The sequence below is a fragment of the Emys orbicularis genome, chromosome 2 (assembly GCF_028017835.1).
Source record: "Emys orbicularis isolate rEmyOrb1 chromosome 2, rEmyOrb1.hap1, whole genome shotgun sequence".
Lineage (NCBI taxonomy): Eukaryota > Metazoa > Chordata > Testudines > Emydidae > Emys > Emys orbicularis.
The window spans coordinates 216,746,819-216,774,768 of NC_088684.1; the positions used below are offsets into that span (position 1 = coordinate 216,746,819).

The window sequence follows — 27,950 nt, forward strand, 5'->3', positions numbered from 1 at the left end:
ACATCGTACTTCTGTTACCCCTCAGTAACAGATTACCTGACTCTCAAAAGAGTCAGAGGTGCTGTAGGAAAGACAGACACACCATCATGGAGTGATTTCCTAGCTAGGCAAAACTGTTGTTTGCGCACTCCTCCTGAAAACCATACAAGCAAGCACTCATAGTAAAGTTGGGGACTTGCACTGAACATCGCAACTCAGGGCACATAGGAAGTCTCAAATGCAGTAGCAAGAGCTGCCCTTGTGGTGGTAAGGAATTGGCCTCATGGGACTTAAGCAATGTGTGATGGGGTGTCCGCCCTATACAGGGTTGAAAGGAGTAAAGGTGGCCAGGCAGGCCTATGAACTCCATGGGGTGCACCTGGAGGAGGAGCCACTAATTAGAAGGAGGCTCAGCTGGGCAGGAACAAGCTGGGGTCAATATAAAGCCTGGGTCGAGCGAGCAGCAAGGTGGCTACAGGAAGGCAGGGAAGTACACTGCAGTTAGTCCCTGAGTGGAGAGAGTTGGTAGGCTGACAACTCTAGGGGGGTGGGGTCCAGAGGAAAGGCAATGAGTGGAAAGAAGCCCAGGGCAACAGCAACAAAGGATCAGACCATGCAGAGACCTTGGCTGCTTGTTGTAGGGTCCCTGGGCTGGAACCCAGTGTAGAGAGCGGGTCTGGGTTCCCTTACCAGCCACTGCGGAATGGCAAGGGTGCTGGAGACACCAGACAGACAGCAGGTCAGGGAGAACTGTGAATTCCCCAGAAGGGGAGGACCTTAGTGACCTGACCAGAGGAGACTGCAGATCTGGGATTTATCTGTGGGGGCTGCAGACCAAGACAGGACAGGGAAAGACACCGCCGGAGGGAGAGTGCAAGCCTGGCAGAGCTAATTCCCAGGACGGCCAGAAGGAGACACCTCTAGCAGTGAGAAGACCCTGTGACACAATGACAGACAAGAACCATCACAAAAGGGAGATGGAGATGGGTTCAGGAGAAGTCATTTTAAACCTACAAATTCAATTACTTGCAAATTGAGTGTATGCCTGGGCAAAGGGGGCCACAAAGCACACAGACTTTCAAATGAAAAAACAATGGACCAAAGGAACATCTGCAATCTGCTCAATGCAAAAGTGTCATAGAGATGATGGAGCTACAATGGTATGACCTCAAATAGTCAAATGAAAACCCGAGGAAAAGAATAACCAGGCTACAGCAACAGTTGTGGGACCTGCAACCAACTTGGTTTGAGCTTCCACAAAAAAGAGAGCCCCATCAACACTATGCTGAGCAAATAACTGGTGAGGAAGGAGGAAATCAGTTTAACTATGTGAGTATATGTCTGTAAATCTTAACTAGCACATGCATGTACAGCTGAAAATGATATTCATAATCATCAACATGGCTGTTCAGTCCGTCCTGCTGATTTTCTGCATGTCTGTATGCAATAGCTATGTTCTCACATAGACTATGTCACCTGCTCTTGCTCCCAGCTTTGTTTTATCTCCTTTTCTAAATTAGTTAAAACCTGTGTCCCCTGGGAAGAAGGAAATAGGTCTCAAAATTGATACACTAATAAGGGTTATTGCGGGAAAAGGGACATATGTCTACACTGTAATTAGACACCTGTGGCCAGCCTGTGTCAGCTCACTCGGGCTAGGGAGCTTGGGCTAAGGGGCTGTTTAATTGCACTGCACACGTTCGCTCTGGGACCCTCCCACCTCACAGGGTCCTGAAGCCTCCAGCCCCAGCCAGAAAGTCTACACTGCAATTAAACAGCCCCTTAGCCTGAGCCTCATAAGCCCAAGTCAGCTGGCATGGGCCAGCCATGAGTTTTTAATTGCAGTGTAGACGTACCCCCAGTTGCGAAATATTCCTCAGGAATTGTCTCACCTGGGAGAATCCACATCAGTGGTAACTGTGAGACAATATGAGGTCCAAATAGGAGCCAACTAATCATTGTGCAGTTACAAGATGAGAAAGAACCAGAGCAATGTAGCTGTTAAAAGCAGTGGAGACGGTAAGTGTACAAAGTGCAGGTCTTATTTATGTAAAATAGAAAAAAGGCCCATAACTTACCATTAAGTGGGCATTAGGGTTTATAAAGTAGTCACTGAACATTTCATTGATATTCATAATCAGTTGTATGCCATTTACATGCAACTTGGCCATAACCTGGAAAAACTCTGGGTCAGTGTCTCATGAGTACACTGTATCATTATAGTTTTCAAAAGAATTTATATAGGCCTAAGTGCTGGACAGTTCAGACTTTTTCAGTACATGTTGGGCTTCTCTTAGTAGTTAGGGATTGATGTAGGAAGGTAATAGTCTGTTGTTGGCTTCAATATATTCCATCCTATTCATCACCTCCTAACCTCCTCCTATTTGCTGCATTAAGTGCAATGCCCAACATGCTAACTATTGTTCTTTACCGGCAAAATGTATCTTCCACTTCCAGACCTGAGGAAGAGCTCTGTGTGGGCTGGGAAGCGTGTCTCTCCCACCAACAGAAGTTGGTCCAATAAAGATATTCCCTCCCCCACCTTGTCTCTCTTCCACTTTAGATTGACAGTGTGGAGCAATGGCAATGTGCATCTCCACAGGCAGTTCAGAACCTTTTTGAGTGTGAGCTCTTTTAAAAACATGCTTCTGTATACAGTGTCTACAGTATTTCCCTTGCGTGAACACCTCTGTTGTGCCACATTGACTGACTGACTGATATTTTTCCATATTTCAGCTCCAAATGAAAATACTCAGATTTGATTCTTTTCCTGCTAGCAGCTAAAGAGTTTGAACGGCTGTTTCTGGGGTGGGACAAGAAATCCTTCAGAGCAGAAATAGTGACAAGTGGTGCACACATCATTCATCATAAGCTCCAGCAGTACCATCTGATGTTTTGCAGTATGATAATTCTTCTCTTCATCAGTCTGCCCTCCAATCCAAGTGAGGTAGCACTGTAACTCAGAGAACACCGATTGCTCAGACTTGGACTAGAATAGGCCTGTCAGACATCCACCTCTCTGAAAGTGACAGTTCTGTCAGACAATTCTGAGGTGTCAGACAATTCTGCTGTGTTACTGGTAGATGAACCCCAGGATAGCAGTGATCTTTATCAAGCGGAGCTAGATATTGCTGCTACAGCTGAGCAAAAGCAGTCAGATCCCTCAGAGACTGAAAAAGCTTCATTCACCAGCCCAGAGCAGAACACATAAGTTGGAGCACATACAAGTTATCCCAAGGCAATATGCTATACTGATCACCCATGTCTTGAATAGCGCTTATATAGAGAAGTCATAAAAAAGAACAGGGAATGGCAAAAAAGTATGGATTCAGAGGATGATGAGGAAAACCGCAATGAGGAGGATGAGGAAGCGGGGAAGACTGACCAAACTTGTCTTTTGGAAGACATGACACAGAGCAGTGGTCGCAAACCACACACCACCATAAAAGACATTGTTAAAATAGAAAAGGAGCAGTTAAAATTGTGTCAAGTCCCTGAGAAGAGAATTGCCAAAAGTTAGAGAACTTATTTAAAAAATAAATAGAGACAGATGCCTGAATAGCCATGTGTAAGGAGCAGCATATAGAATGCTGTGTTTAGTTTTTTTAAAACTCTCCATTACTCCTGGGAGAGCTGCTAACTTCCCTAATGAAACATCCCAGCTGTGTATGTTGTGAAGACTGAAGGAGAAAACTTTGCTGCAATCACAGGATCAAAAACATATTCAGGATTCTGCACCTTTAGGCTATGGTAAGCATGAACCTGACCATACTTCTCCTGTTAGTAGCCAGCCTTGACCTTGAAACATGTGTACACCTATGGCATTTCCACCCTTTTAGAAGCTAGGACAATATGTGACCAAAACTACAAATAAAGCCTACTAAATGCGGACATGGCAGACCAAGGAAGAAAGGAAGATCCTACCATCATGAGTCCAACTTCCTTTATCAACTGGTTGCTGGCTATGGAAACTGTGCAAGATGCTCTTTAGTAAACTATAAAATAATTTTTAAAAAATTGACAAGCTTTGCCAAGTAGAAATGCTCTTAGCCAGAGTTGCATGCAGTGCAACTGCCAGACTATTCTATTATTAAGCACACTGGAAATAATAGCTTTTGACTGATGATTCTATGCATTTGACAGTGTCTTAAGAGTTTGCAAAATATGATGCACTTCTGGAATTGAAATTTCATTTTCAGTCTGTTAATATTGTTCATTCATACGTGAGTGTAAAACATTGTGCATCTCAGTATTTATGTTTATATGCACCCAGTACATTATTGTTCATGCACCCTTGACAAATTGTATTTGAATAAGTAATAAAGCATGTTCCTAACCTTCACTGAATTTGTCAAATCATTTTGTCAGGCAATCCAAGTACTATCAGCATTGATGTTGCAGGAAAACAGTGAAATGTTCAAAGTACTGTGTTCCTTGTACAGAATCTGTGCAAAGTGCTGTCTGTAGTTGTCAGGCCAAGTTGTACATAAGCAATTATTAGTCATTAGTTCATGTATATGATATTGCTCTGGACTGTGCGTTGGCACAGCAGGCACATCTTTCTAGTGAAACCCGTGCTTAGCTACGGTCTCACACAGTTTGCAATGCTGAACGAGTTACCCAATGGCTTGAGAAATAAAATACCTGGCAAATCAATACTTTATGATCAGACCCTACATTGTGCACTTGTCTTTTAAAAATAAGCCAAGGTCTTTTCAGTACTTTTGCAAGAGTACACATCTTTGAAACAACCCATTGGCGTATGGGCTAAGGAAATCCTCATTATGGCATAATGACTAGAGCTGGATAGGAATTTTTCAATTAAAAATTTTTTCATCTGAAAATGCATTTGTCAAAACTGAAACTGTTCACTGGAAACTGAAAAGTCCATGCATCTGAAGAAGTGGGTTTTTTACCCATGAAAGCTTATGCCCAAATAAATCTGTTAGTCTTTAAGGTGCCACCGGACTCCTCATTGTTTTTGTTCACTGGAAAGGGTCAGTTCAACTAATTTCCTGTTTCACAAAATTTTTGCAAAACGTTTCAAAATTGTCAAAATATTTCATTTTGACATTTTCAAAGGAAAAGCTCAATTTTGGGGGGTCAGAACAACTTTTCATTTTGAAATGTAAGTTAATTTATGATTTTTTAAATGTTTAAAAATTGAAATAAAATGTTTCAAAGATCTCAAAACAAAATGTTTTGATTGACCGATCTGAAATTTTGGGGGGATTTTCAGTTCATAAAAATATTCACAATTGTGACGTTTCTCCCTGATTCAGGACTGGAAAATGTTTTGAAATCTGGAATTCTTGTGGGACGAAAGCAGTTTCCCATCTACTCCTAATAATGACATCATCTTGTAACAGTCATGGCTATAGAGATGAATTTCAATTATCCCATGGCTAGGGACAGTCCTAGGCTCTTTGGTATGCCAAAATCCGTGTAATATTCCTGCAGTGAATGTTAAACTAGCCATAATGCAGGCCTCTAGGACAGGGGTGGCCAACCTGAGCCTGAGAAGGAGCCAGAATTTACCGATGTACATTGCCAAAGAGCCACAGTAATATGTCAGCAGTCCCCCACCAGCACCCCGCCCCGTTCCCAGTGCCTCCCACCCACTGGCAGCCTCCCTGATCAGCGCCTCCCTCTCCCTCCCTGCACTTCCTGATCAGCTGTTTCGTGGCATGCAGGAGGCTCGGGGGTGGGGGGGAGAAGTGAGGGCACGGCAGGCTCTGGGGAGGGTGCGGGAAGGGGTGGAGTGGGGGCAGGGCCTGTGGCAGAGCCAGGGGTTGAGCAGTGAGCAGCCCCCGGCACATTGGAAAGTTGGCACCTGTAGCTCCAGCCCTGGAGTCGGTGCCTATACAAGGAGCCGCATATTAACTTCCGAAGAGCCGAATGTGGTTCCGGAGCCACAAGTTGGCCACCCCTGCTCTAGGAGATATGGTTATAACCAGACTGTAAATAATTGTCCTTTACCAGGTGCCTCGGAGAGTTTAGTTTGTGCAGCAAACTAAGAAATACCAGGCTAATGTTATGTAACCATCACTGATGCTCTGATGAAGTTATCTCTCTGGGTGTAGAATTTATTTTCTCGAGCAGAAAGCCTTACAGGTGCTCAAATGGTTTGAACCATTTATGCATTGTCAGCAATTATTCCGTGACACTCCTTGGGGACGTTTAGTGCAGGTGGAATGTATCAGTGTGTTGCTTCTTTGTAATTCTTTGCAGAGCTTAATGTACCATGTAGTCAATGTTTCAAATGTAAGTAAACTAATACTGTACTCATCCTTTACGTGTGGGAGTTTGTGGCATTTAGGATTACCTTGCTCTGTCAAATTTTGATCCATTTGACCCCATTAGAGCAGATCACAATATCATGCCTAGTTCTGAACAGCCAACTGGCATTACTACTTTCCACAAGGTATAACTGCATGAAGTATTTCCCAAAGTGCAGTGCGTTGAACGTGCACTCCTGCCACCAGGTTACCAATTCAGAAGAGCTATTGAATGGTAGTGCGTGACTATCCTGTTGTTCCATGTGGAACACACACCATCTAGTGCATCACTTCAGGGAGCTCAAACATCAGAATCAGGTTTGCTGAGACCTTTCAGCCTGATAACCCAGCTCATGTTAAATTTTAAAAAAACAACACTCTTACTTATTGCAGTGTGTTGAAAACAGGTGCAGCTGGGGCCTGATCCAAAGCCCATTGAAGTTAGTGAAAAGACATTGATTGACTTGAAGGAGCTTTAGATCAAGCCCCTGGTGTACTGCAGAGGGGTTTGCAACATACAGCAATCCTGCCTAATAGGAGTCCAAATCAAGAGTCGCAAAATCTGTCACCTGTATGGAAGTCTTTGCTAATCTGGTCCCTCTTGTATCTTGGCCCCCTTAGGAGATGCTTCTCAAGCCAGTGTCTGTTCTTATATACACACCTCCTTCTCTCCCAACTCAGTAGAGTTGGACCTATGGAAAATTAAGAGCAGATATTGGCTGTGAAATCGCAATAGCAATTTGAGTGTTGAACAGTGATTATTCTGTCTTCCCTATAAATACAATACGATATGGTTCTATATTACAGAGTATGGAATGTAAATAGTAACTTTGTATCACATGAAAAATATGAATCAATTCTTAGTGATATCAGTGCAAAACTATAGTACTTCTACCTAACATAAACTGGTAAATCCTGTATGCCCCTATGTTGTTTGAGCACATATGACATAATACTTCGCCTATCACATTTTTTGGTTGCTTGCTGTCATAAACAACTCTATGTTGACCATACCAGTTAGCCTTCATATTAAATTACTCAAGATTTATTGATTTTCTCCCATTTTCTCACAGACACTCCTTGTTTCATATAAAAAGCTTGCTTAAATGTCACAGGACCTTCTCTTATCACTACTCTATTAGTATCTGTATTATTTTAATGCTGAAAAGCTCCAGTCAGGCCCCACTGTGCTCAGTACACTACACACAAATAACAAAAAGATGGTCCCTGAGCCAAAAAGCTTACAGTCTAGGCTTACAGTCTAAGCCTATATGACGAGAGATGACAGGCGGTACAACAAACAGACACAGGGGAACACAAGGTAAAAGTCACATTATGCAGTGAACAGAGGAGAAACAAACAGAGGGAGTTTGCCTGGGGGAAGAGCCCACACAGTGTTTTGCCTTTCAGGATTCTGCAAGCAGTAAATATATCATCTAAGGAGGCTCTTGATACATTACAAGGTAGGAAATATGGATAGTGAGGGATCGGCTGTCGTGACCTGCTTGGGATGTGCCATGTTTGTCTTTCTCCTGGAGGATAGAAATGACTTTGCAGATTATGGGGCTCTGGGAAGAAGGATAAAAGAGTTTGGGGAACAAGTGATGTTCTCATCCATCCTCCCTGTTGAAGGAAAAGGCCCAGGCAGAGATAGTCGAATCGTGGAAGTAAATGGGTGGCTACACAAGTGGTGTTGGCAAGAGAGCTTTGGCTTCTTTGACAATGAGCTGATGTTCCAGGAAAGCCGGTTACAGTGCTGGGATGGCCTTCATTATCAACTACTGGGAAGAGCATCTCTGGACATCGTCTGGCCCACCTGATCCAGGAGAGCTTTAAACTAGGTTCTATGGAGAATGGTGACAAAAATCGGGCCAATGCGCATCTAGGCTCAAGTAATGAAGACAAGGGGAAGGGGCTAATTTCTGGAGAAGGAGTATGGGGAACAAGCAGGATGAACTGAAAGCTATGGTATATGAAGAAAATTATGACTTAATTGGCATCACAGAGACCTGGTGGGACAACTCCCATGATTGGAGTGATGTGATCAGTGATCACATATCAATGATGTGTGGGTTATCACCGGAAATGCTGTAGAGAGGAAGATCCTGAGAGCACCATTTCTCGAAGTGTCCTTGGAGGGTCAGGAAGGCCTAAAAAGGGGGACATGGAAGGTGTATACATTGGATGTGGGGATAACTGGTTTCCTTTTCCTGAAGGGGGCTCAGTTTTCAAAAGTTTAGGAAAAGCTACCTGAGAGACAACCATCACTGGCCTTCCATAGGTGGTGCCTTTCTTGCTAGAAACCAGGACTTAACCATTAAAACAATCTCACATCTGTGCATTATTCCTGATGGTCCATTGCTAAGAGAATTTGAAGAGGTGCCAAATGCTTGTGTCTTCATCATATTTCCTGCCCCTTATTTAGGGTAGATTCTGCCACTCTTACTCACACTGAATAATCCCTTACTCCACAAGTAGTCCCACTGAACAAAATGGGACTGCTCTTGAAATAAAACACCACTCAGTGTGAGTACGGATGGCAGAATATAATATCTGTTGCGCTGACAATATTCTTCCTCTGATTATCATGCACATTTGCTAGATTTGTGGTTTCCTCATTAGCCTAACCTGATCAATAAGTATTTCTGAAATAAGCACATGGACCTTGGTGCTGCAGCACTGAACCAGATGAATGATGTTAATCATGATGATCTGTCAACTGTTACAGCCACAAAGACCTACGCAGTGTCATGGAACTATTTGATTTGCAGTTATTTTGCTATACTTTCAGCTACATTAGGGATTAGGAAAATTAGGACCCAGAAACACTGAATAGCCATAGAATTGAACAAATGAAATAGTGGTATGTGTCTATTGTGATCCTTTTATCTTTTTGCAGAGACCTAGCTAGTAGAAAACCTAGCAGACAGAGAAAGAATGAATCTAATGAACAACAGCAAAATTATTACTGAATGAAAACTCACATAACAGTGATTCGCAGTTGCAATTACCTTTGGCCTGCAGCCGGCTGTGAGACTGGCAGATAGCAGCTGGTCTTCTGGTCAGATAGTGCCCTTACGCATGTAGTTTGGCCAGCCAGAAATGTTCTGGAACATCTCCAAAGTGTATCTGACAATCTTGCAGTTTCATGTCTGCTGATATGGGAAAACGTGTGGTGACTTACTGCTTTTTCTTCTACAAAGCAAATGGGGCTGCATGAGTGAGTGGCCATGTGATACTCCATGAACGTGACAACCAAAACCTGGTTTTAGCATACCAAACTTTGGGTTGGGCTTGGGATGAGTTCACAGACTTCTTGATGGATGCTGGCTTAATTCCTTTGTGATACTGGTAGCTACCCAAGTTCAACTCCTGCTTAGTATCTTTTAAATAATGGTAAGCATGATCATAGTGAGTAAGACTACAAATGAGGGTACCATATTTTCTACCCAACCCCTTCCGCCCCCCATTACAGATATGATTAAGAGTCATACATTTACAGAACAACCTACCCAACCTTTTTGATGTCTCTCGCCTGAAAATATAAAACATGTCTAAAGTAGCAAAAAAACATGAGTTCCACTGGTGGAGATCATGCAGGGCCCATTCTAAAGTGAGTTAGCAAGTTCTATTCAATATTACAGCAGTTACTGGTCATGTCCCAGCCCATTTATGTAACCATTAAGTGGGTGGAGCCCATCTTGTTGCTTTTTGTGGACAGCAAAGAGTACTGCTAGCACATAACCTTTGATCTCTAAGTAGGATAAAGTTACCTGATCCTATCTTTCAGAACTATACCCTTGCAGGTGACTGATGTTACCATATTTCTTTGTCAACCAGTCTACCTTTTATGCAAAACAAACCCTCTTTATGGCTTATGCCAGCCACTCCACACACCATTGGTGTGCAACCATATTTAGGCTAGCAGTACAACACTGATAAGTCTCATAGATGCAGTTTCAAAGGGTCAGTCTCCCTTAACATGCACTTATCCCACCATTACAGTTGGCATATACAGTTTATGGATAGTCAACGTGACACAGAATTTGGTCCAGATGTTTGAAATGTGTATATTAAGGAGAGGAATATGGCCGATAAGTGACAGGGCAGTGGAGTTAAAGAGAGTAAAAAGGATGAGGACTACAATGGTGGAGGCAGGTGGAGAAAAATGGAGTCTAGAACCAGAGAAAGATGCAGACCAGGGAGAAAGGACCAGCCTCAGAAATGGAGAGGTGCTTCAGAGGAGAACATCAGTCCCAACAGATGATCACTGCGGGCTCCAGCGCTGCGAGTGCCAGAGAACCAAAGGGGGCTAGGAAACCGATTTTTAAAATGTCTAATACGTTTCCATGCCACCACATTTCAAGTTTCCCTTTTAGTTAGAAAACCACCCAGTTTTTGCATTTTCAGTATTTTTTCTTAGACAAGGACCCAGGAGAAGGGGATCTGTGTGTATTTTATTATATAGCTATTTTTGTGAGCATGGTGGGGCATTTGCAACTCTATTGACATTTAGAAGAACTTTGGTGGTTGAGGGTTGGGTTTTTTGTTATTTTTTTTTATTTCCCTACCCCTGGTTCAAATTTAAGCATCAACCTATCTCAGCTTCATCAATGTATTTATTTGTATTTTTTCCTTCATCATAATAGGCCAGATTATGATTTTCTGATTCACACTGGGGAGCAGTTACTCTCCCCCCCACCCCCCGTAATCCCATTGGTTTCATACGAATAACTGCTCATCAGTGTGAATGAGGGGGTTACTACAGACCCAAAGTTATTTTAATAGTGATTTTACAGTGTCGCATAATCTTCTTTAACTCTCATCTTTCACCTGGAGAGAGCATGTTTCTCAATGTGTCCTGAAATCTAGGCCATTCTTTTGTGACAGATATTGGCAGTGCCGTTTCTGCAGCGTATTTACTGAAGTTCTCATGGGCTGAAGTGTTTTTTTATATTCTCTTTTTTGTTTTTTTTGTCAGCAGCTACTTCTTTGATTCCAGCAAATTTTCTTGTCCCTTCAGCTCTGCAGGGAGCTCCGACTCACTTTGCATTTCAAATTGATTGGCTCCAAGTTTAAAAGATTCCTGTGGTTTAACACAGAAAGCGTGTAATGGGTGTTTGGAAACTGAAAGACAACTTGGAATTGTTTTTCTGAACTAAAGCCTGATTCTTTTTTCCTTTTTGTCAATGTGTAGGTCTCGCATGACTTTGCAATCAACTTTAATGAAGACAACCCAGAATGTGCAGGTAACACTCACGTTAAGGAAAGCAGATTGCTGTACTTCCGCCATATGCAAAGTGGCGAGTGATTTTGGGAGCTTCAACTTGTAGTGTCCAACATGAGATGCCTGATTTTTAGAAAGTGCTTAGCCTCTACACTCTGAAAATCAGATTGTTTTTAAAGTATGTCAAGTTGGACACCCAGTAACTGAGACTCACAAAATCACTCGACACTTTTGAAAACTGAGTTTCCAGTGTTTCCTTATTTTTGCCCGGATACTCAGCTCTGGTTAAGGGAAACTCTGCACAGCTCAGGATGATGGGAGATGCAAAGGCAGTCTTTGCAGTCCCTGGATCCAGGGCCATCTGTGTGCACGGCCAGTCCCCTGACATAATTTGACTGCTGTAAATCACACCAACTGCATGTGGTGTTAAGGGCTCAGAACAACAGCTGTGAATCACTGTGGCATAAGACACTCCTGACCATATCCCCTTTCCCTTAGTTACTCCAGCAATGCAGCACAACTTGGTCCCAACTCAATGCGGAATTTGGGCCTTTGATTTCTAGCTAAGAGCTGAAATTAAAAAATAGCACTTATTGCTAATCATCAATAGTTAAAGGATAAAATTGTTGATTAGATTTTGATAAATGTGTTGTAGTTATCAGTGATGGGCAGTAATGATTGATGCGTTTACACTAATACGTAGTGACATAACTCACTGCTTACTTTGTACAAAGTATTGGAGAGAGAGAAAGCACACTAGAGAATTAGAATATTCTCTTTTTATCAGCAGAGGAGGGAGTATTGAGGGATCCCATGAGAACACATAAGAACATAAGAATGGCCATTCTGGGTCACACCAATGGTCCATCTAGCTCAGTATCCTGGCAGGTGAAAAGCAAAGGGACGGGAGAGACATTCCATAGTTGTGGTTTGAACTTACCATTGGCTTGTTTATTTTGTTCGTTTTTTTGTTATTTGTTTTACTTTGTCATGTTCTGTATTTAGGAGTCAGTCATCTAATCAATTAATATTTAGAATGCAGGGATATTTAAGACTGAGAGGCGTAGGAAGACATGATGCAGCATGGGAATGTCCGAGGGAGAATTTTAAAACCACACTCAAAAAAACCTCCAAAAAAAATCTCAAAAGGGCTTATCAAGTATAGCATAGTGGATTATACTCTGATTTGGGGTTCAGAACATGTGGGTTCTAGTCTTGCTTAGCCAACAGCCAGGTGGGTGACCTTGGGCAAGTCCCTTCACTTCTCTTTGTCCCACTTTCCCCATCTATAATACAAAGATATAATGATGCTTATCTCCTTTGTAAAGCACATTGAGATTTACTAATGGAAATTGCTATATAAGATCTAGGTATTATTATTATTCAGTTCTCCTTGGTACCATTAAAAATAATTCCAGTTGGATGAAAGTGACAGAGAGACCACAAAGCATCCAGTTTAATCATTTGTTGCAACTCCCCATTGCCTGCCACTGACTCTTCATTAATTCCTGAACCAATTATTCTGTGATCTCTCTTTCAGCTTCCTTAAATACGCTATATTTTAATTGTCAGAACCCCAATATATTCTGTAACGAGAGGGTACTCCTGGGAAAAAAAGGTGAAATAAAGAGTGTAAGGGCCCCACTTTTCCCCATATAATTTATTTTATACTTACAAAAATCACAGAAAACACAGCTAGTGTGATAACAAGTTCTTGCCTAATGCTTTTGGTGCAGACCAATAAATTGATGACTCCTATGGTGAAAAAGCATTCTTTTGATTCACTTAGAAGTAAAAAAGGAAATCCCATTTTATATGTGAATAGCAAACTGTCAGTGGCCACTAGGGTACACTGACATCAGGATAAAAGTTAAAGTGTCATTCTATTCTGAATAGTGACTGAGTAAAGATCGCATCCCCTTACTCAGAAAATCAGCAGCTAAAATAATGTTTATTGGTTTTTACTCCTATTAGCACTTTAAGCGAACACAGCTAAGAAAGTAGGAACTGGATTATTTTCTTAGTTGCACATGAGCAGAATTTCTTACTAAGTTCCAATCAGTTACACCTATGCAAACCCATTAAAACCACTGAAAACGCTTATGGCTTCACAGCTGTAACAGAGAGCACCATTTGGCCTGCAGAACCTTTATTATTGGTGGTCATGCATGAGATGGAAGGAAACCCAGCTTGAGTCTTTGAGTGCACAGTAGGTTTGCAGGCTAGCCTTTAAAAAAAACGTTATTTGTAAACTGAACACATTTGATATGGAAATCGTTGGGGCAAACAATAAATATTGAACCCCATGATGCCATTTTTTATGGAGTCACTTTTTAGAAGAGAAGCAAGCTTTGAACACTCTGGGTATTTAAATTCAATTGTTTTTGTGCATGCTCACATACTATTTATTGTTTGAGAAAGAAAGGTAACTGAGAGATTGTAGAGCCTGCAATATGAGCAATTATCTTTGCTTTCTTTTTGTGTAGTTCCACACACACTCTCTTTGCATTTAAATAGCATACTTTATCCAAGGAACTCAAAGTGTATTACAAACCTTTATGAATTACACTGTGAAGTAAGTTGTATGTAAGTTAATAGGGCAATCTGAAAAACAAAGGGATGTTCAAGGATGACAAACAATCCAAGAGGTAATAAACTTTAGGCTAAAAGGGGCATTTTATTATAATATGACAGGAGAGTAAATATTTTCTGATGGCTATTGCTTGAGGATATATGCGAAAAAAGGTATATTTAGTATACCTTCCCCTTTCCTGGTTCAGAGAAACCCTTTGAAATATACCAGACTCCATGGGATAGGATTTATTGTTGTGTATTTTAATATCTTTTTATTAATAATTATATGCACAAACTTTGTTTTGTGTTTTTATCTTAATAAAGTTTGCAGGCCTTAGTGGAAGAGACAATAAGTATATCTGGATCAGATCCTCATCGGGTTTAAAACTGGGTGTTAAGCAAAGGGACCCCCAAGACAAAGGGCTTCTGCCCTGCTATGTGTTGTCCTATCTAATTTAACCTCTCTGGAGTTACTGGTGAAAAGTTTGTAACATGTAGTAGTAGGCTTACAGTCTAACCAGTAATCACAGCTAGAATTAAAGAGCATTCTTTTAACTTGTAGTGCTGTAAGTGGCAGGGAAAATAAGCTCAGTAGGTACATAACTGTCTAAAAATCAAGATGTTCTATTCTCCATAGAATTTGTATAATGTAATTACAGCCTCCTTTGATTTGTTATAGTTGTTTATTGGGTCACTTTCCACAAGTTCCATTGAGAGTTCCTCTTAGGAACAAGATCAGTTTAGGATCTTAGTGAAATAACATCACGATTCAGCCTCCTTCTTCAAAGTTCTTTGGTCCTTCACTTTCTTACTAACCCTCTAGCCTTGTGCTTTGGGAGTTCTAAATTTTGAAACTACTGCACTTTGCATTAACACACCAGGAAATTCCTATTCTCAAGGAACAGGAGCTGAAAATACCAATACCTGAGCTCCAATCTTTACACGGTGGCTGCAAATATAATTTACCTTGATCTGCCTAAGTTCCCACTTCCCAGAGATGAAAGAAGGGTGACACCATGTCCAGAAATGGCTCCTTCTTCATCAAGACCTGGTGACTGAAGTACATTTTGCAGTAGACAGCAAAGTGCCTTTCTGTTTCCTTTTAGCTTTTACACTTTTTGCTCAGATTGAGATTTAACTTGTGGGAACCATTATTCAAATTAACCCTGAAAAAATATTTTCCATAGCACCAGGGAAATGTATTAACAAAGAGGGAGCCTGCTGATAGCTGCTTTGATGAAGCAGAAGTAAATCTTACTCTAAAAAGAGAGAGAACTGTCAAAGGGGTATCATCTTTTCATCACTAAAGTCTATATTCCTTGAGTATGCACATTCACTGGTGCCCAAGTGATCACTTAGCGTCTATACTGAAGATGATGAGTCTAATGCATTTGCAAATTGTGCACGTTAAATCCAACACGGTACAGCTAATCCCTGCAAAATGTGTACTAAGTGTTGTTAGTAAGGAGAAGAGCAGAGTAATGAATTATATATTACAAAACAGCTATAGGAGGTCAGGGCAGCCGGACACAGCTTCTTTGGAACAATCTTGCAAATTCACAACTGTACAGAATAAATTGACTGAGGCAGTTTATTCCTCATGTGTTAGAATTGCACCAAATCATTTAAAAATTGATCAAGAGTCTTTAATTTGCAACTTAAACATGGTACCAGATATGTGCTCTTTGTTACCTTCCTTCTTAACTTTCTCTGCTTGCTCATTTTTATATAAGGGATACAAGGAGTCGTTGAAGCATATCAGAGCTGCCTTCCTAAGCTACAGCTTTATGGGCCAACAAACATTGCTCCCATCATCCAGAAGGTGGCTAAATCAGCCTCGGAGGAGACTAACACCAAGGAGGCATCGGTAAGAATAGCAGCAAACTGCAAGCTATGCTAGAACCTATTTGTCTTACTATATATTGGATCTTTGCTAGTCAGTCATGATCTGGGTCATTTTAATATACCGCTATATGAATAATTTCTCAATGCTGCTATATCTTAGCAGCCTCCATAAATGTCTTCACATAAGACAAATAGAATCAGGGTCACATAGGGTCCTGTACTTGACATTTTCTCTGATAAATATTCCCAAATTCAGTTCTAAAACCTGTTTTTTTCCCCAATCCAATATAATATAAATTGTGGCATGATGTCATATCAGGAAAGATTGGGCCTGATCCTCAGCAGGGGTAAGCTGGTCTAGTTCCCTGGAAGTCTAATGGCTACCCTTGAAGCCAATGGAGCTATGCCCATTTACATCAGCATGGGATCCGACCCAGATGTCTAAAAACCTTTCTGTGACTAGCTCACATAACTCTGTGAGATGCTTGGATGGGAGGTGCTATAGATGTGCACAGTGTTGTTATCACTGTTTTATACATGGATAAATAATCACACAGGAGAGGCCAAATGATATGCTCAAGGCCCACAGCGAGTTGGTCGTGGCGACTGTGCCAGACCCTGACACAATGATCCTTGTGAGCTTACTCCAGAATTTCATGACAAACATCCCACAGAAAAGACCAGGGCCGGCTCTGGCTTTTTTGCCGCCCCAGGCAAAAAAGCCTCCGGCCGCGCCCCCCCCCCCCCCCGGGGGGCGGGGGGGAGGGCGGCCGGAGCCCCGGGGGGAGGGCGGCGAGCCCCGGCGGGGGCTCCGCTCTCCCCCCGGCAGCCGGGGGGGAGGGCGGCCGGAGCCCTGGGAGGAGGGCGGCAAGCCCCGGCGGGGGCTCCGCTCTCCCCGGCGGCCGGAGCGCCGCGCCACCCCCCTCCAGGTGCCGCCCCAAGCACAAGCTTGGTGGGCTGGTGCCTGGAGCCGGCCCTGGAAAAGACACAGAGCTCCATTCATTGACCGAGCACTCAAAGGTAAATCCCTGCTTGCCCACCATTCCTACTAATCATCTGTCATTTTTATACAGTGTGGGCATTTTCTTCATATTGCCTGCCATTTTTTTCTGTTTTCACATTCCGTCTTCACCGTGTTACAGCGTGATTTCTGCCAAAGCACTTGATAGCCAGTAGATCATTGATGCGATTGCACTAGATGCTTAGATACTAGAGTGATGGGCGCTACAAATGATTAGGAGGCACAGATTTTATTTAGAACTTACTGATTTGTAAGAACAAAAGAGCCATTTTGGAATGAAGTGGCCTGATTCTCCAATGCCTTTCACCTCATGCAGCCATTTGTATCTGTCCAAAATGCTACCAAATCGGGATGGCAGCATTTTGTGTTCACTTTGCACAGGTGTAAATGATAGCATAAAGTGCAAAGCATTAGGGGTAGGCCCTAAATACATTTGATCTTAGGAGGCAAAGGTTTAAAAAAGATGGCCATGTCACAGAGCCCATGCTGGAAGCTCCTTTGTTTCTCTGGGATCATATTCAACTATGGCTGTAGAACTTTGTTTGCTTTTCCCATCATGAAGTGTTCTGTTGCTTTTAACAATAGTAAGAAAAGCCTGCACCTCTCCATTTGTGATAAGACCCATGACAGTTTCTTTCAGCTGAAAGGCCTAAGTACAGAATTTATTTTAAACGTGACTGAAATGCGTTGTACTTATTCTCCCTCTGCCCAGCAGGACTCAAAATGAGGGAGGGAAAATGTGTTAGTGCTGTGAAGCATCATCTACAATTGGCTCTGAAAAATGTGCAGGAATAGCATTGATGTTGGAGTCAGAGATGAAAGAAATTCTTGCATGCCTCTGAGGGGAAGAGGACTGCACTGTATATCATACCAGAACAGATCTGTACAATGGCACCATTGTCATCGCCACAGCTAGGGCTTTCCCAGAGTTTTCTTCTTCTGTCTGGTATATAGCTGCAGTAGTGTTCTCCACGCAACAGTTTTAAATAGAATTGTTTAATGCAGAGGAAGATGAATGAATTACGGCATAGTTTAGTCCTTAGGGGCTAGACTTCTTAAAAGAATCCACTTAGGGTGACCAGACAGCACGTGTGAAAAATTGGGACACTTCTTTTTTCGAAGGGGAAGGGGCGGTATAGTTGCATACATAAGACACAGCCCTTAATATCAGGACAATTTCGATATTATTGGGACATCTGGTCACCCTAAATCCACCAGACAGAGTCCATCTAGTCCCAGGACATTACGCTGAGAGTCTGAAGACCTGGGCTCTCTTCTCAGTTCTCTCACTGAATTAGAGTGTGACATTAAGCAAGTTGCTTCACCTCTCTGTACTTCAGTTTCCTCATCTATAAAATGAGGATATTAACGCTTAGCCACCTTTGTTAAGGGGCTCTGGATGAAAAGTAGCGCATGTGTAATAAATAGTATTATTATATTGTATTCAGTTTTCATTTAAAACATAACTATAATCACCGCTCCAAAGTTGAGATGTGCAGGTTGAGAGGATGGCTGCTGACCAAAATATAGAATGCTGTGGGCTGTATTTCGCACATTGGACTCCAAGGATCTATTATAACTGTGTTTAGATAGAAAAGAAAAGAAAAAACACACTTATTTTACTTTGCAGCATGACTCTTCAGGAAAAAAAATCTTTGTGTGTTTTGGTTTTCACACACGAGAGGCAATGAATATGTGTGTGTGTGTGTGTGTATACATTTTATATATGGATAATATTACAGCTCAACTTTAACTGTATGGAGTTTCTCTGCTTTGTTCCCACACGCACCGTGACTCAGTTCTACTACTGCCTATACAGGAATCAGTTTCCTTGTAAAGTACATTCATAAAGTGCACCCCAGCTGCCTTGCTGTCCAGAAAGGCCCAAGTGCGAGTCATTCTTCCTCATTTATCAAATGAATCCCATTTCATCTAGTTCAGTGTAACTCAGAGTAGGGAAAGGAACTGACAAATGCACGAAAATGCTTAATCTCTTTTAGAAACCTGAGAATGACTCAACCTCTCCTCTGGGTTTGAAAGTGGATTTGAAAAAGTTCCTCATTCTCTCTCCACTCCCAAGTCATATTTGCTCTCCTGGGGGAGCCCCTGTCACGCTCCTGGACAAACTAGGAACCCCCCCCCATGCATTAGTCCTTCCCTGAGTGCCGAGAGATGGTAAACCAGCCTCCATTGCGCAGAAAGCTGCACTCACCCTACCTACCTGACAGCAATGTTGGCTCCCTAAACAGAGCTGTTGTGAGCTCCATAACAGTTCTTCCCCAGCTTCAGATACTGGACTGCAGCATCTCTCTCTGCCTCTTTTCTCCTTCCATTGGTTCTCAGCAAAAGAGTGTAGTCAGAAAACATCAGCAGAGGAAAGTGAGTCACGTAGGGATCACAAGCCAAGGGGGAGCCAGACCAGTCAAGCCTCCAAGCAAAAGTCCTGACACCTGCCATGCCCCTAGCAGCCAGGAATCCACCATTCTCCTCAACATAGTATTCCTCTTGGCTTCCCCTGCCTCCTGGAAATTAGCCAAACCCCAGTTAAAAAACACCTGGAGTTTGATTCCTGTGGGATGCAGTCTACCTCTGAGAACATTTTTTTTTTTAAAAACAGACTTTGTCCAAAGCCATGGTTTATGGTTGCCATAAACGTGCATTAGAAAAAGCGAGGAAGCTTAAGATAAAGGTTTATATAACCAATGACATTTCCCCCTGCTCTTCTCTCCTTCCCCAACCCGCAGCAATATTTCATCTTGCTGATTCTGACAGACGGCGTGATCACAGACATGGCTGACACCCGGGAGGCCATCGTTCATGCCTCCCACCTGCCTATGTCAGTCATCATCGTTGGGGTTGGAAATGCCGATTTCAGCGATATGCAGATGCTAGATGGCGACGACGGGATTTTGAGGTCCCCCAAGGGCGAGCCTGTTCTTCGAGACATCGTCCAGTTTGTGCCATTTAGGAACTTCAAACACGTAAGATGGATTTTCAGTCTGTTCGGTTTAGAGGCTGAGTTTCAGATACTGCTCTTAGCTTAGATTGAAACAAGAACTCGAGTGCGCCAATCCCAGCAAAATGGCAGCGTTTTATTTTGAAAATGAAATGGAATAAAGCTAAGATGCATGAGAGAGAAGGAAAAAAAGAGAGGGGAGAATAACTATATTTCCATGGGACATTGAGGTGTCTCCTGTTTGGTTACAATATAAGCCCTCAGTTCTGTATTTCTCAGTTTTTCTCCTCTCATTTATATTTGTCCTGATTTATTTTAAACCTGTTTTTCTTCCTTCTTTGTTTGGCTCTCGTCCCTGAGGCCTATAGTATCCCCCAGATTGGTCATTTCCACATAGAGACTGGAATCACTGTGAATTTGAGCTCACACGGTTTACATCAGATTGTTTCCTTGTCAGAATTCAGCCCCCTAAACCAGCAGAGGCAGGACCATCCATGGGGAGGGCCAGTGATTCCTTGTTGCCTCCTCCCACCTCCCATTCCGTCTCCCCAAACTCTGTGTAAGCATAGCACCTTGAATCCACAGCCAGCCACTATTACCCAGAATGCACCCTTTGAGGTGGGGGGTGGGAGATACATTATGAAAAGGGTAAAGTGGACCAGCTTTATCTTACCTGCTAAAACTGATGGGGGAACATGGCAATGGAGTGCAGCCATGCCCTGGCCCTGCACACTCCCGTCCCCAAGCACCACCTCCGACATGATAGCACCTGAAACTCTCAGCGTCAGCCCTGACTTTCTTCGGGGTCAGGGAAACTCAGGCACCATGTCACAGAAGCAACTCTCCCACATACAGTGAGGCTTTACAGGATCCCATTTTCTTCCTTGTCAGACTGGAGAGGAATGTATGTGTGTGTGTGCCTGTGCCAACTTTCTCTTATCTGTCCTCTTTACCTCTTTTGACCTCAACTATCTCTCCTCTTTACCTCTTCTGTTCTTTCTCCAGCCTCATTTCTCTCCCTTTCCCAATTCTTTCTCTGTCTCTCCCCTTTTTCCTTCTTACCTTAGTAAATCTGCTTCCTGTCTTTTAGCAGCAAGGAGCCTTGGAACTATGTTTTCACTATTTAATTCTAACTAGTTCTTTCCACTGTACTGTATCCTATTAACTGAATTTCTTTTTCTTTGTGGAATAGACCTTTCCATGCAGCTCCTATGTACTAGTTAACCACAGTTCTGGATTTATCTCCACCAAAGGTTATGGATTGTTGAGGGCCTATTACATCTATGGGTTGTTCTGTGTCTCCAAATACGTGTCTCTTGCTTACATTTTGTTGCCCTCTGCTTTTTTATTACCAGAAGGAGATTCTCAGTTCATCTTCTCCTCTTCCAAATCTCATTTTGCCACATTTTAATGAGAAAGACACATCCCTCCTACACCCACAAGGTCCCATCACGACATTCGCCCCAATCTCACAGAATAACCTGGTTTCTCTCGTCTCTCCAGCTTTAGTTTGGGGTAAACTTAGATTCTGGGACGCAGATCCTCAGCCAGTGTAAAACTGTCATAGTTCCACTGAAGTCGTCAGCTATTACTTGTCAGTGCTACTAAGCCAGCTATTAAATAGAAGCTTTAACAAGGTGTGATCGTGACCTGCTCATAATTCAAAATTCCCCTCTACAGCTAATCACAGTGTGCAGCTTTTCACTTTAGATGCAGTGTATTGTGAAAGCATTGAAAGGTAAGTTATTTGAGTTGGTACTAGCCCTCCTTTTAGTTAGTTGAAAATATGTTTCCATGAGGAACTGGCAAAGCCAGCTTCTTTTTCTGTTTTTAGTGCCATATTGTGACTTTAGGACAGAGCTGAAATCATCCTTGATTGATCCTGACCATTGCAATTCTTTCTGGACACTGAATATATTGTGCTGCTGGTAACTTGTGAGAGAGTCTGATCTTCATTGCCAATTGTGGGTAAATTACAAGTATCTGTTGTCTTTAGTAGTTTTAGGTTAACTTTAAGAAATTTGAAAGGGTAGCAATCTTGGAAAGTTATTTTGCTCATTAAAAGAAGAGAAACTTGGTATCTCTCTCTCTAGATATACACAATATTCTCTCCATATCAGAAGAGCCCATGTAACTTATAAAGCATGGTATTCAGTCTCTTTATTGAGATCTTGAGTGTCTCAGCTTAACACTTTAAGGTGCACAAATGCCAGTGTAATAGGTGCAAAATAAATGCTTGTGATGATAACCACCTCTTGATGAATCTCTTTATTACAGGAAGTACCCACGATAATGTTTCTGTTAGCAAGGTGGGGTTCCTTGCCTGCCTACATTTGAACAATACTAGCCTAACTGAAAATCTACCTCATGGGTCTATTAGAATAACTTGTTGGATCACTATAATTACAGGAGAAAGAGGTGAAGTCTGGAAAGGAGAGTGAGTAAAAATGAGCATATAAAATCGATCCCTGGGGGCAGGTCTTGATTCAGAAATGCACTTAAGCATAATCATAACTTTCAGCACATAAGTAGTCTCATTTAAGTGATTGGGATTACTCACAAGCTTAAAGTTAAGCATGTGCTTAAGTGCTTTGCTGGATCAGGACTTCTGTAGGAAGTGAGTATTGTCCTTTGTTAGTGTTCATAGTCATTTTAATACCAACTGTATAATTTCATTATGAAGGCCTAATGCTATGAGGTGCTGAGCTCTTCCTGCACGCTGTCACTTAGCACCTTGGAGGATAACATTTTTATATTTGTAAGTTATTTAGCACAGGGACCATGCCTTCTAGACTAGTCTCTCAAGGGTAATGCACACCTTTGATGCTGTAGAAAGAATTATAATAGTGGTGGTTCTTAGCAAATCCTAGAATCATGGGGCTTTGATAACAACCCAGGTAGTCACTACAGTTAAAAACAATTGTCCACAAGTATTGTGCATCTTGACTAGATTCCACATTTAGCCTGACTGCTATGGGGTAACATGAAAATAAAGAGAGAAAATGTTTTCTCTGGACTGAACTGAATTTCTGTCCTCCAAAATTATCATCATCCAAACATTTGTGTGTCATTCTCTAATAAAAGCAGAACAGGGATGCCCATGAACAATTGCCAAAATGAAAATCGCGTGTAACAAATGTCATTCTGCGATGGAGATTTTAAGCATTGAATTTTTCAGCTTTTTGGACTCATGATAGATGTACCATGCACAAATCTGATGCAGCCTGTGGATCGTTTTCCGTTTTTCGTTGTGTTTAACCATAAAGCCTAACAACTGTGACTTAATAACACATATCACAGAAGAGTGTGGAAAGCCAAGCCCCTACCTCTGCAAGGAGCAATGTTTTGTACTATGCTTTGTAATTAAAGTTAAGCATGGTGAGCCTCTAGAATTGAATCAAAGTAATTTGTAATATATACCAATTATCATCAGAGGGAAGTATTTTCCCACTGCTGGCTGAGTTGATTGTTGTGTATTAGCCATCAGTTGAGAAGTATTCATCTTGAGTTGTTTGTTGCTACAATGCTGTTGAGGCCATATCATTAAATGCAGGAAAAATGTTATAGTGAAAATTAATTTATCATCTGTGTTAAATTCCTATGAAGAATAACTCTTATTTTTTATCGTTGATGAAGTGCCATTGGAGCACATGTGCTTTACAGACCAAAGACATAAATAAGGTGTTATTCTCATTTACACAAAGACCTCTTTACACCACTTTGGCCTTAAAGCGGGTGCACATTGCCAGAGCAAGGAGAATCAGGCCCATGATCCATACACTGAGAAACTTACCAGCTAGGGCCCCAATTCTGGAATGAGATCCACTAGAATGGACTCTAAAGTGAATGGGACTCTGTAACGTGAACCCACAATAAAGGGTCCATTTAAGGAGTTGATGCTTTCGTTAAATAAAACTGACGCTAACAAAGAGAAGAGGTGATGATGTGGTGGGGCAGGAGTATTGGTATTGAACTGATTTTCAGAAGTATTGAATGCCGCCCCCACCCCACATTGAAGTCAATCGGAGATGCTTTGAAAACTGAGCCATGTAAAGCCCTGTGGATTCTTGGTTTTGCATTGCACATGTTGTATTAGTTCCTTTGCCTTTCTGTTCTTTATATGAGTCTATTTGTGTTAATTTAGCCCGGAGGTGGCGGTCAGTGTAGTAACAGCGCTTGCGTATTTGGGGCAAATTTTCCCAAATTCTCAGCCCTGGCCTAAATTTGCTGCTCTTCCACTAAAGTCAATAGGTGTTTTCTATTGATTTCAGTGGGAGCAGAGTTAGGCCACTGCTGAACACTTGTGAAAATGCCACATTTATCCTTTGAAAGGGATTAATACTGAAGGGCTTTGTAACTTCTTATACCTGGAAAAAATAGATGTACGTGTTCTGTCCCCAGAAGGGTTTGTTTTGCCTTGTCTGTTTGTTTATGCAGAAGTGACTCATGCATTTGAACACTTGACTGTCTCTGCAGATTTCAGTTCAAATGTCATAATGTGAAGCTAATTCCCTTTTATTTTTTTTACTGTTTTAATTTTTTTTACATTACCAGTAAAGTACAAGAACTCAAAATGCAGATATTAGTTTTGCTTCCTCTAATTTATGCCAGGATTTCCTCATTATTTATATACTTTGTTACTATTAAATTAATCTAAATTAACTGCATTTTTTTCTGTACCTTTGGATTGGCATGTTTATACATATAAGTAAATGCGCAGTATACTTCCTATATGAATCAAATTCTAAATATGCGGTGGGATAAGCATCTGAACCAATGACAGAGAGGAGGAGAATAAATATGGGGTTGTAATTTGTTCATTTCCGACAGTGCAGCTTATACCGTGAACCTAAAATATTATCTAGAAAGAGTGATGAGGGGAGACTCTATTAGCCAAGGAAAAGAAGTTAAATATCCAAGGGCTCCAGCCCTTGAATACTCCCTTGCAAAAGTCGCCTTGCTTAAGAAGAGAGAGTCAGGAACCTGTGCTTTGCTATTGCTGTTGCTGTCAGTTCAGTAATGCTTGTACCTGATTTAGAGCCCACTCCAGTTCTATTCAAGTCCGTGGGCGCCTTTTATGATGACCTTAATGGGAGTTGGATCAGGCCCCTTAATTAGCATTTCTTATCAAAACTAGAGGAGTACTGGAAATAGGCATATTGAAAAGCAGGGCAGAGTCGACCTCTTAATGCATAGGTAATGGGACTCTGGGCACAAGGGTCTGTCCCCTGGCTCTAATTGCAGGATCGGGGCCTTGGTTTGCCAACTTAATAACAATCCCACAATAGGCATGGATATTTCCTCTCTCAGCCATGATGTTTAAAGATGTCCTTGGAAAAATTCTACTGTATTTACAATAAAGAGTTGCGATCATGTATGCCAGCCTTTTCTCGGGGGAGCAATCTCTAATGACAATGTGTGGCCTGTGCACATGCAGACGGTCACAGCTATGGAATCTCTCTGCATTTAAGGGTCTTTGAATGAAAATATGTAGCACGTGCAGAGACACTGCCACTAGGTTAGACCCGTAATTTACATTTGGGTTGTTTTTCACATTTGTTTTAATTTCAATAAAAACATTTTTATTTGAATTTAAAACTTCCCCCAGAACTTAAACAAAGGCTTCCCTTTCACATGGTTGACTTCGAACGCAGTGGAGTTGCTCACATGCATAAGTCTTTGCAGGATTGGAGCCTAAAAACTAAAGTGAACCTAACTCGTTGAGTTTTATTGTCTAGACCGCTTAGGAGCGAAGGGTAAACAAACAGCAGGGATGGTGAAAAGTAAAGTAGTCTTTTCACATTCTTTTAAATCCTCTTCAATTTGACAGTCTTATAGTTAACACAGACAAGAGAATTTTGACCAGGCAATCCCTTTAGTTCTGACTTGGCCCTCTCATGGACAGTAGTCAAGCAAAAATATACAGTGGTACAGCAATTGCAGTGTAATGTCCTCATCCCACACTCAGAACTGAGCAGGTGGCAGGCTGGGCAAAGCCTTGAGGACTTTAGTGAGGTTTTGTGCAGGTGCAGGAGAGTGCTGACACAGAATCACTTGCAGTATTAGGCCCTGAAATAGTGTCATGTACTTTGATAGCTATTGGTCTGCTTTTATTCCATGCTTATGACCATGAACTCCCAGCGCCTCTGGTTATAAGACCAGTCGGCACCTTTTGCATAGCGACAGGTTAACACTGTGTTTTCTACCATTTCCTGCAGGCATCCCCAGCTGCACTAGCAAAAAGCGTTTTGGCTGAAGTTCCAAATCAAGTGGTGGACTATTACAATGGCAAAGGGATTAAACCAAAATGTATGTCAGAGTACGAGTCTTCCAGGACACTAGCGCCATGAACTTCCCCGCACACTTTTACAGAGCTCAAAACTGCTACTACTACAACTACCGTACTTTAAAACAAACAACAAAATAGCACGTTTTGGTGATTTTTAACTAAAATAATTTTTTTTGCATGTGTAGCCTAAAGGCTTGAATCTGTTAAGCAGTTGTTATTGTTGAAAACTTTTTATGAGAAGAAGGAAACTAACTCTTTACAGCATGTCGCCTTGAAATAAAAAGTTATCTGTATCTGGTTTTTATACAGGTTTGTTGAAATTTTGCTAAATTTCTTATTATCTTTCCACTGTAAAGCATTTTGAAACATTTGAGAGCGGATAGCCAAAATATCTTTGGTTTTATCTGCTGCGAAACGAAAGATTTTTCAAAATGGCAGATGCATGAACTGTATTTTGCATGTTTAAAATAAAAACAACACAGTTTTGCAGTTGTTGTCTTTATTTCTCTCTTGCCACAAAGTTGCCTGCTCTAAACTCTGTACTCGGCACACTGTACTTCAAGGAAAGAATGACCAAAGCATTCTAAGACACTTCTGAAAGACTACGCCCCAAAGCATGGACAGTTCTAATGACAGCAGCTTATAACAGCGGTGCCCAAACAAGCCCAGCCAGCCTATGGCTTCATTGGCAACTTGTCAAGAGCCCAAGGGCATATCTGATTAGTGTAACATGAGCAGACTATAGCTGCATTCATCTTTAATATGGAGGTATGGTCCTCGAGGACTACATGTGCTTAAGTGCCATGTTCCATCTTGATCCACGGGACTTGACTGACTGGTACGTGGGCAACATTTTGGCCACCTTTGATTTATAATCAGGCCTGTTTTTGAGTTGTTTTGTTTGTATTTTTCATTTCATTCACAATACCGAATTTTTGCGTGGAGCACTATCCAAGACAGATGTTGCATGGCCTAATTTTGACAAAGAAAATAGCTTGAAGGCTTCGTTGGTACAGAGTTTGCCTGTATACAGTGAAAAAGCTGTTTTATACCAGAAGACTATTAGACCTACTTTTTTAATGGGGTGAGGGAGGAAAATAACAAATTGTGTTTAGATTTAGAATCTCTCCATTTACAAAATATCAGGTTATGATTTCTAGTGTCTGAGGTCTAACATCCAGTTTTGAAAAATACACAGCAGCTAAACACACAACCTGTTAAAGGATGATGGTGACATTTTGGCCAAAAATAGCTATTTAGGGTGAGACATTTTTCTGAAGCCCTCAGTATTGACCTAACTCTGCTCCCACTGAAGTCAATGAGAGTTTTGCCATTGACTGCAACAGAATCAGGCTAATGGTGAGTGCTTTGGAAAATTCCACCCTTACTCTAGTTTTTTTTAAATGTGTTTAAAAGCATGGATTTCTGCATAATATATAGTTTTAATTTTCTTGTTTTCATTTAAAAGTACTTTCCAAAGAATCAGTTTTGATAGATGGTTTGGTACCATTCGATGAAGATAATGTGTATCTGTAAAGTGTGTCCAGCACATTTCACTTCTATTCCATCTGTGTCCTTGCAGAGTAATTTCTCTAACTGCCTAATAAGTATTCCTTCAGGTGATCTGATGTTGAACAGCAGAGATATCTGTTGGCCAATTTTACTTGGTCATAAGTGTAAATTGTCTATAGATGTCCCAGGCGATAGATCTCAAATCCACGTTTTCATTTAATGGTTGACTGTGCACTTAGGGTCTGTGTCAGCTGATATCAGCTAATATC

At 41.6% G+C, this 27,950-nt stretch overlaps 1 protein-coding gene across 1 annotated transcript in view; it reads left to right on the forward strand.

Moving 5' to 3' along the window:
* Nucleotides 1-26,230, forward strand: part of CPNE4 (copine 4) — a 256,766-nt gene extending 230,536 nt beyond the window's left edge. Inside the window, exons 12-15 of the mRNA XM_065397919.1 lie at nucleotides 11,455-11,506; nucleotides 15,792-15,925; nucleotides 19,669-19,905; nucleotides 26,099-26,230. Of these exons, the coding sequence (XP_065253991.1) occupies nucleotides 11,455-11,506; nucleotides 15,792-15,925; nucleotides 19,669-19,905; nucleotides 26,099-26,230 (555 nt within the window). The remainder of the gene's footprint in view (nucleotides 1-11,454; nucleotides 11,507-15,791; nucleotides 15,926-19,668; nucleotides 19,906-26,098) is intronic.
* The last annotated feature ends 1,720 nt before the right edge of the window (nucleotides 26,231-27,950 follow it).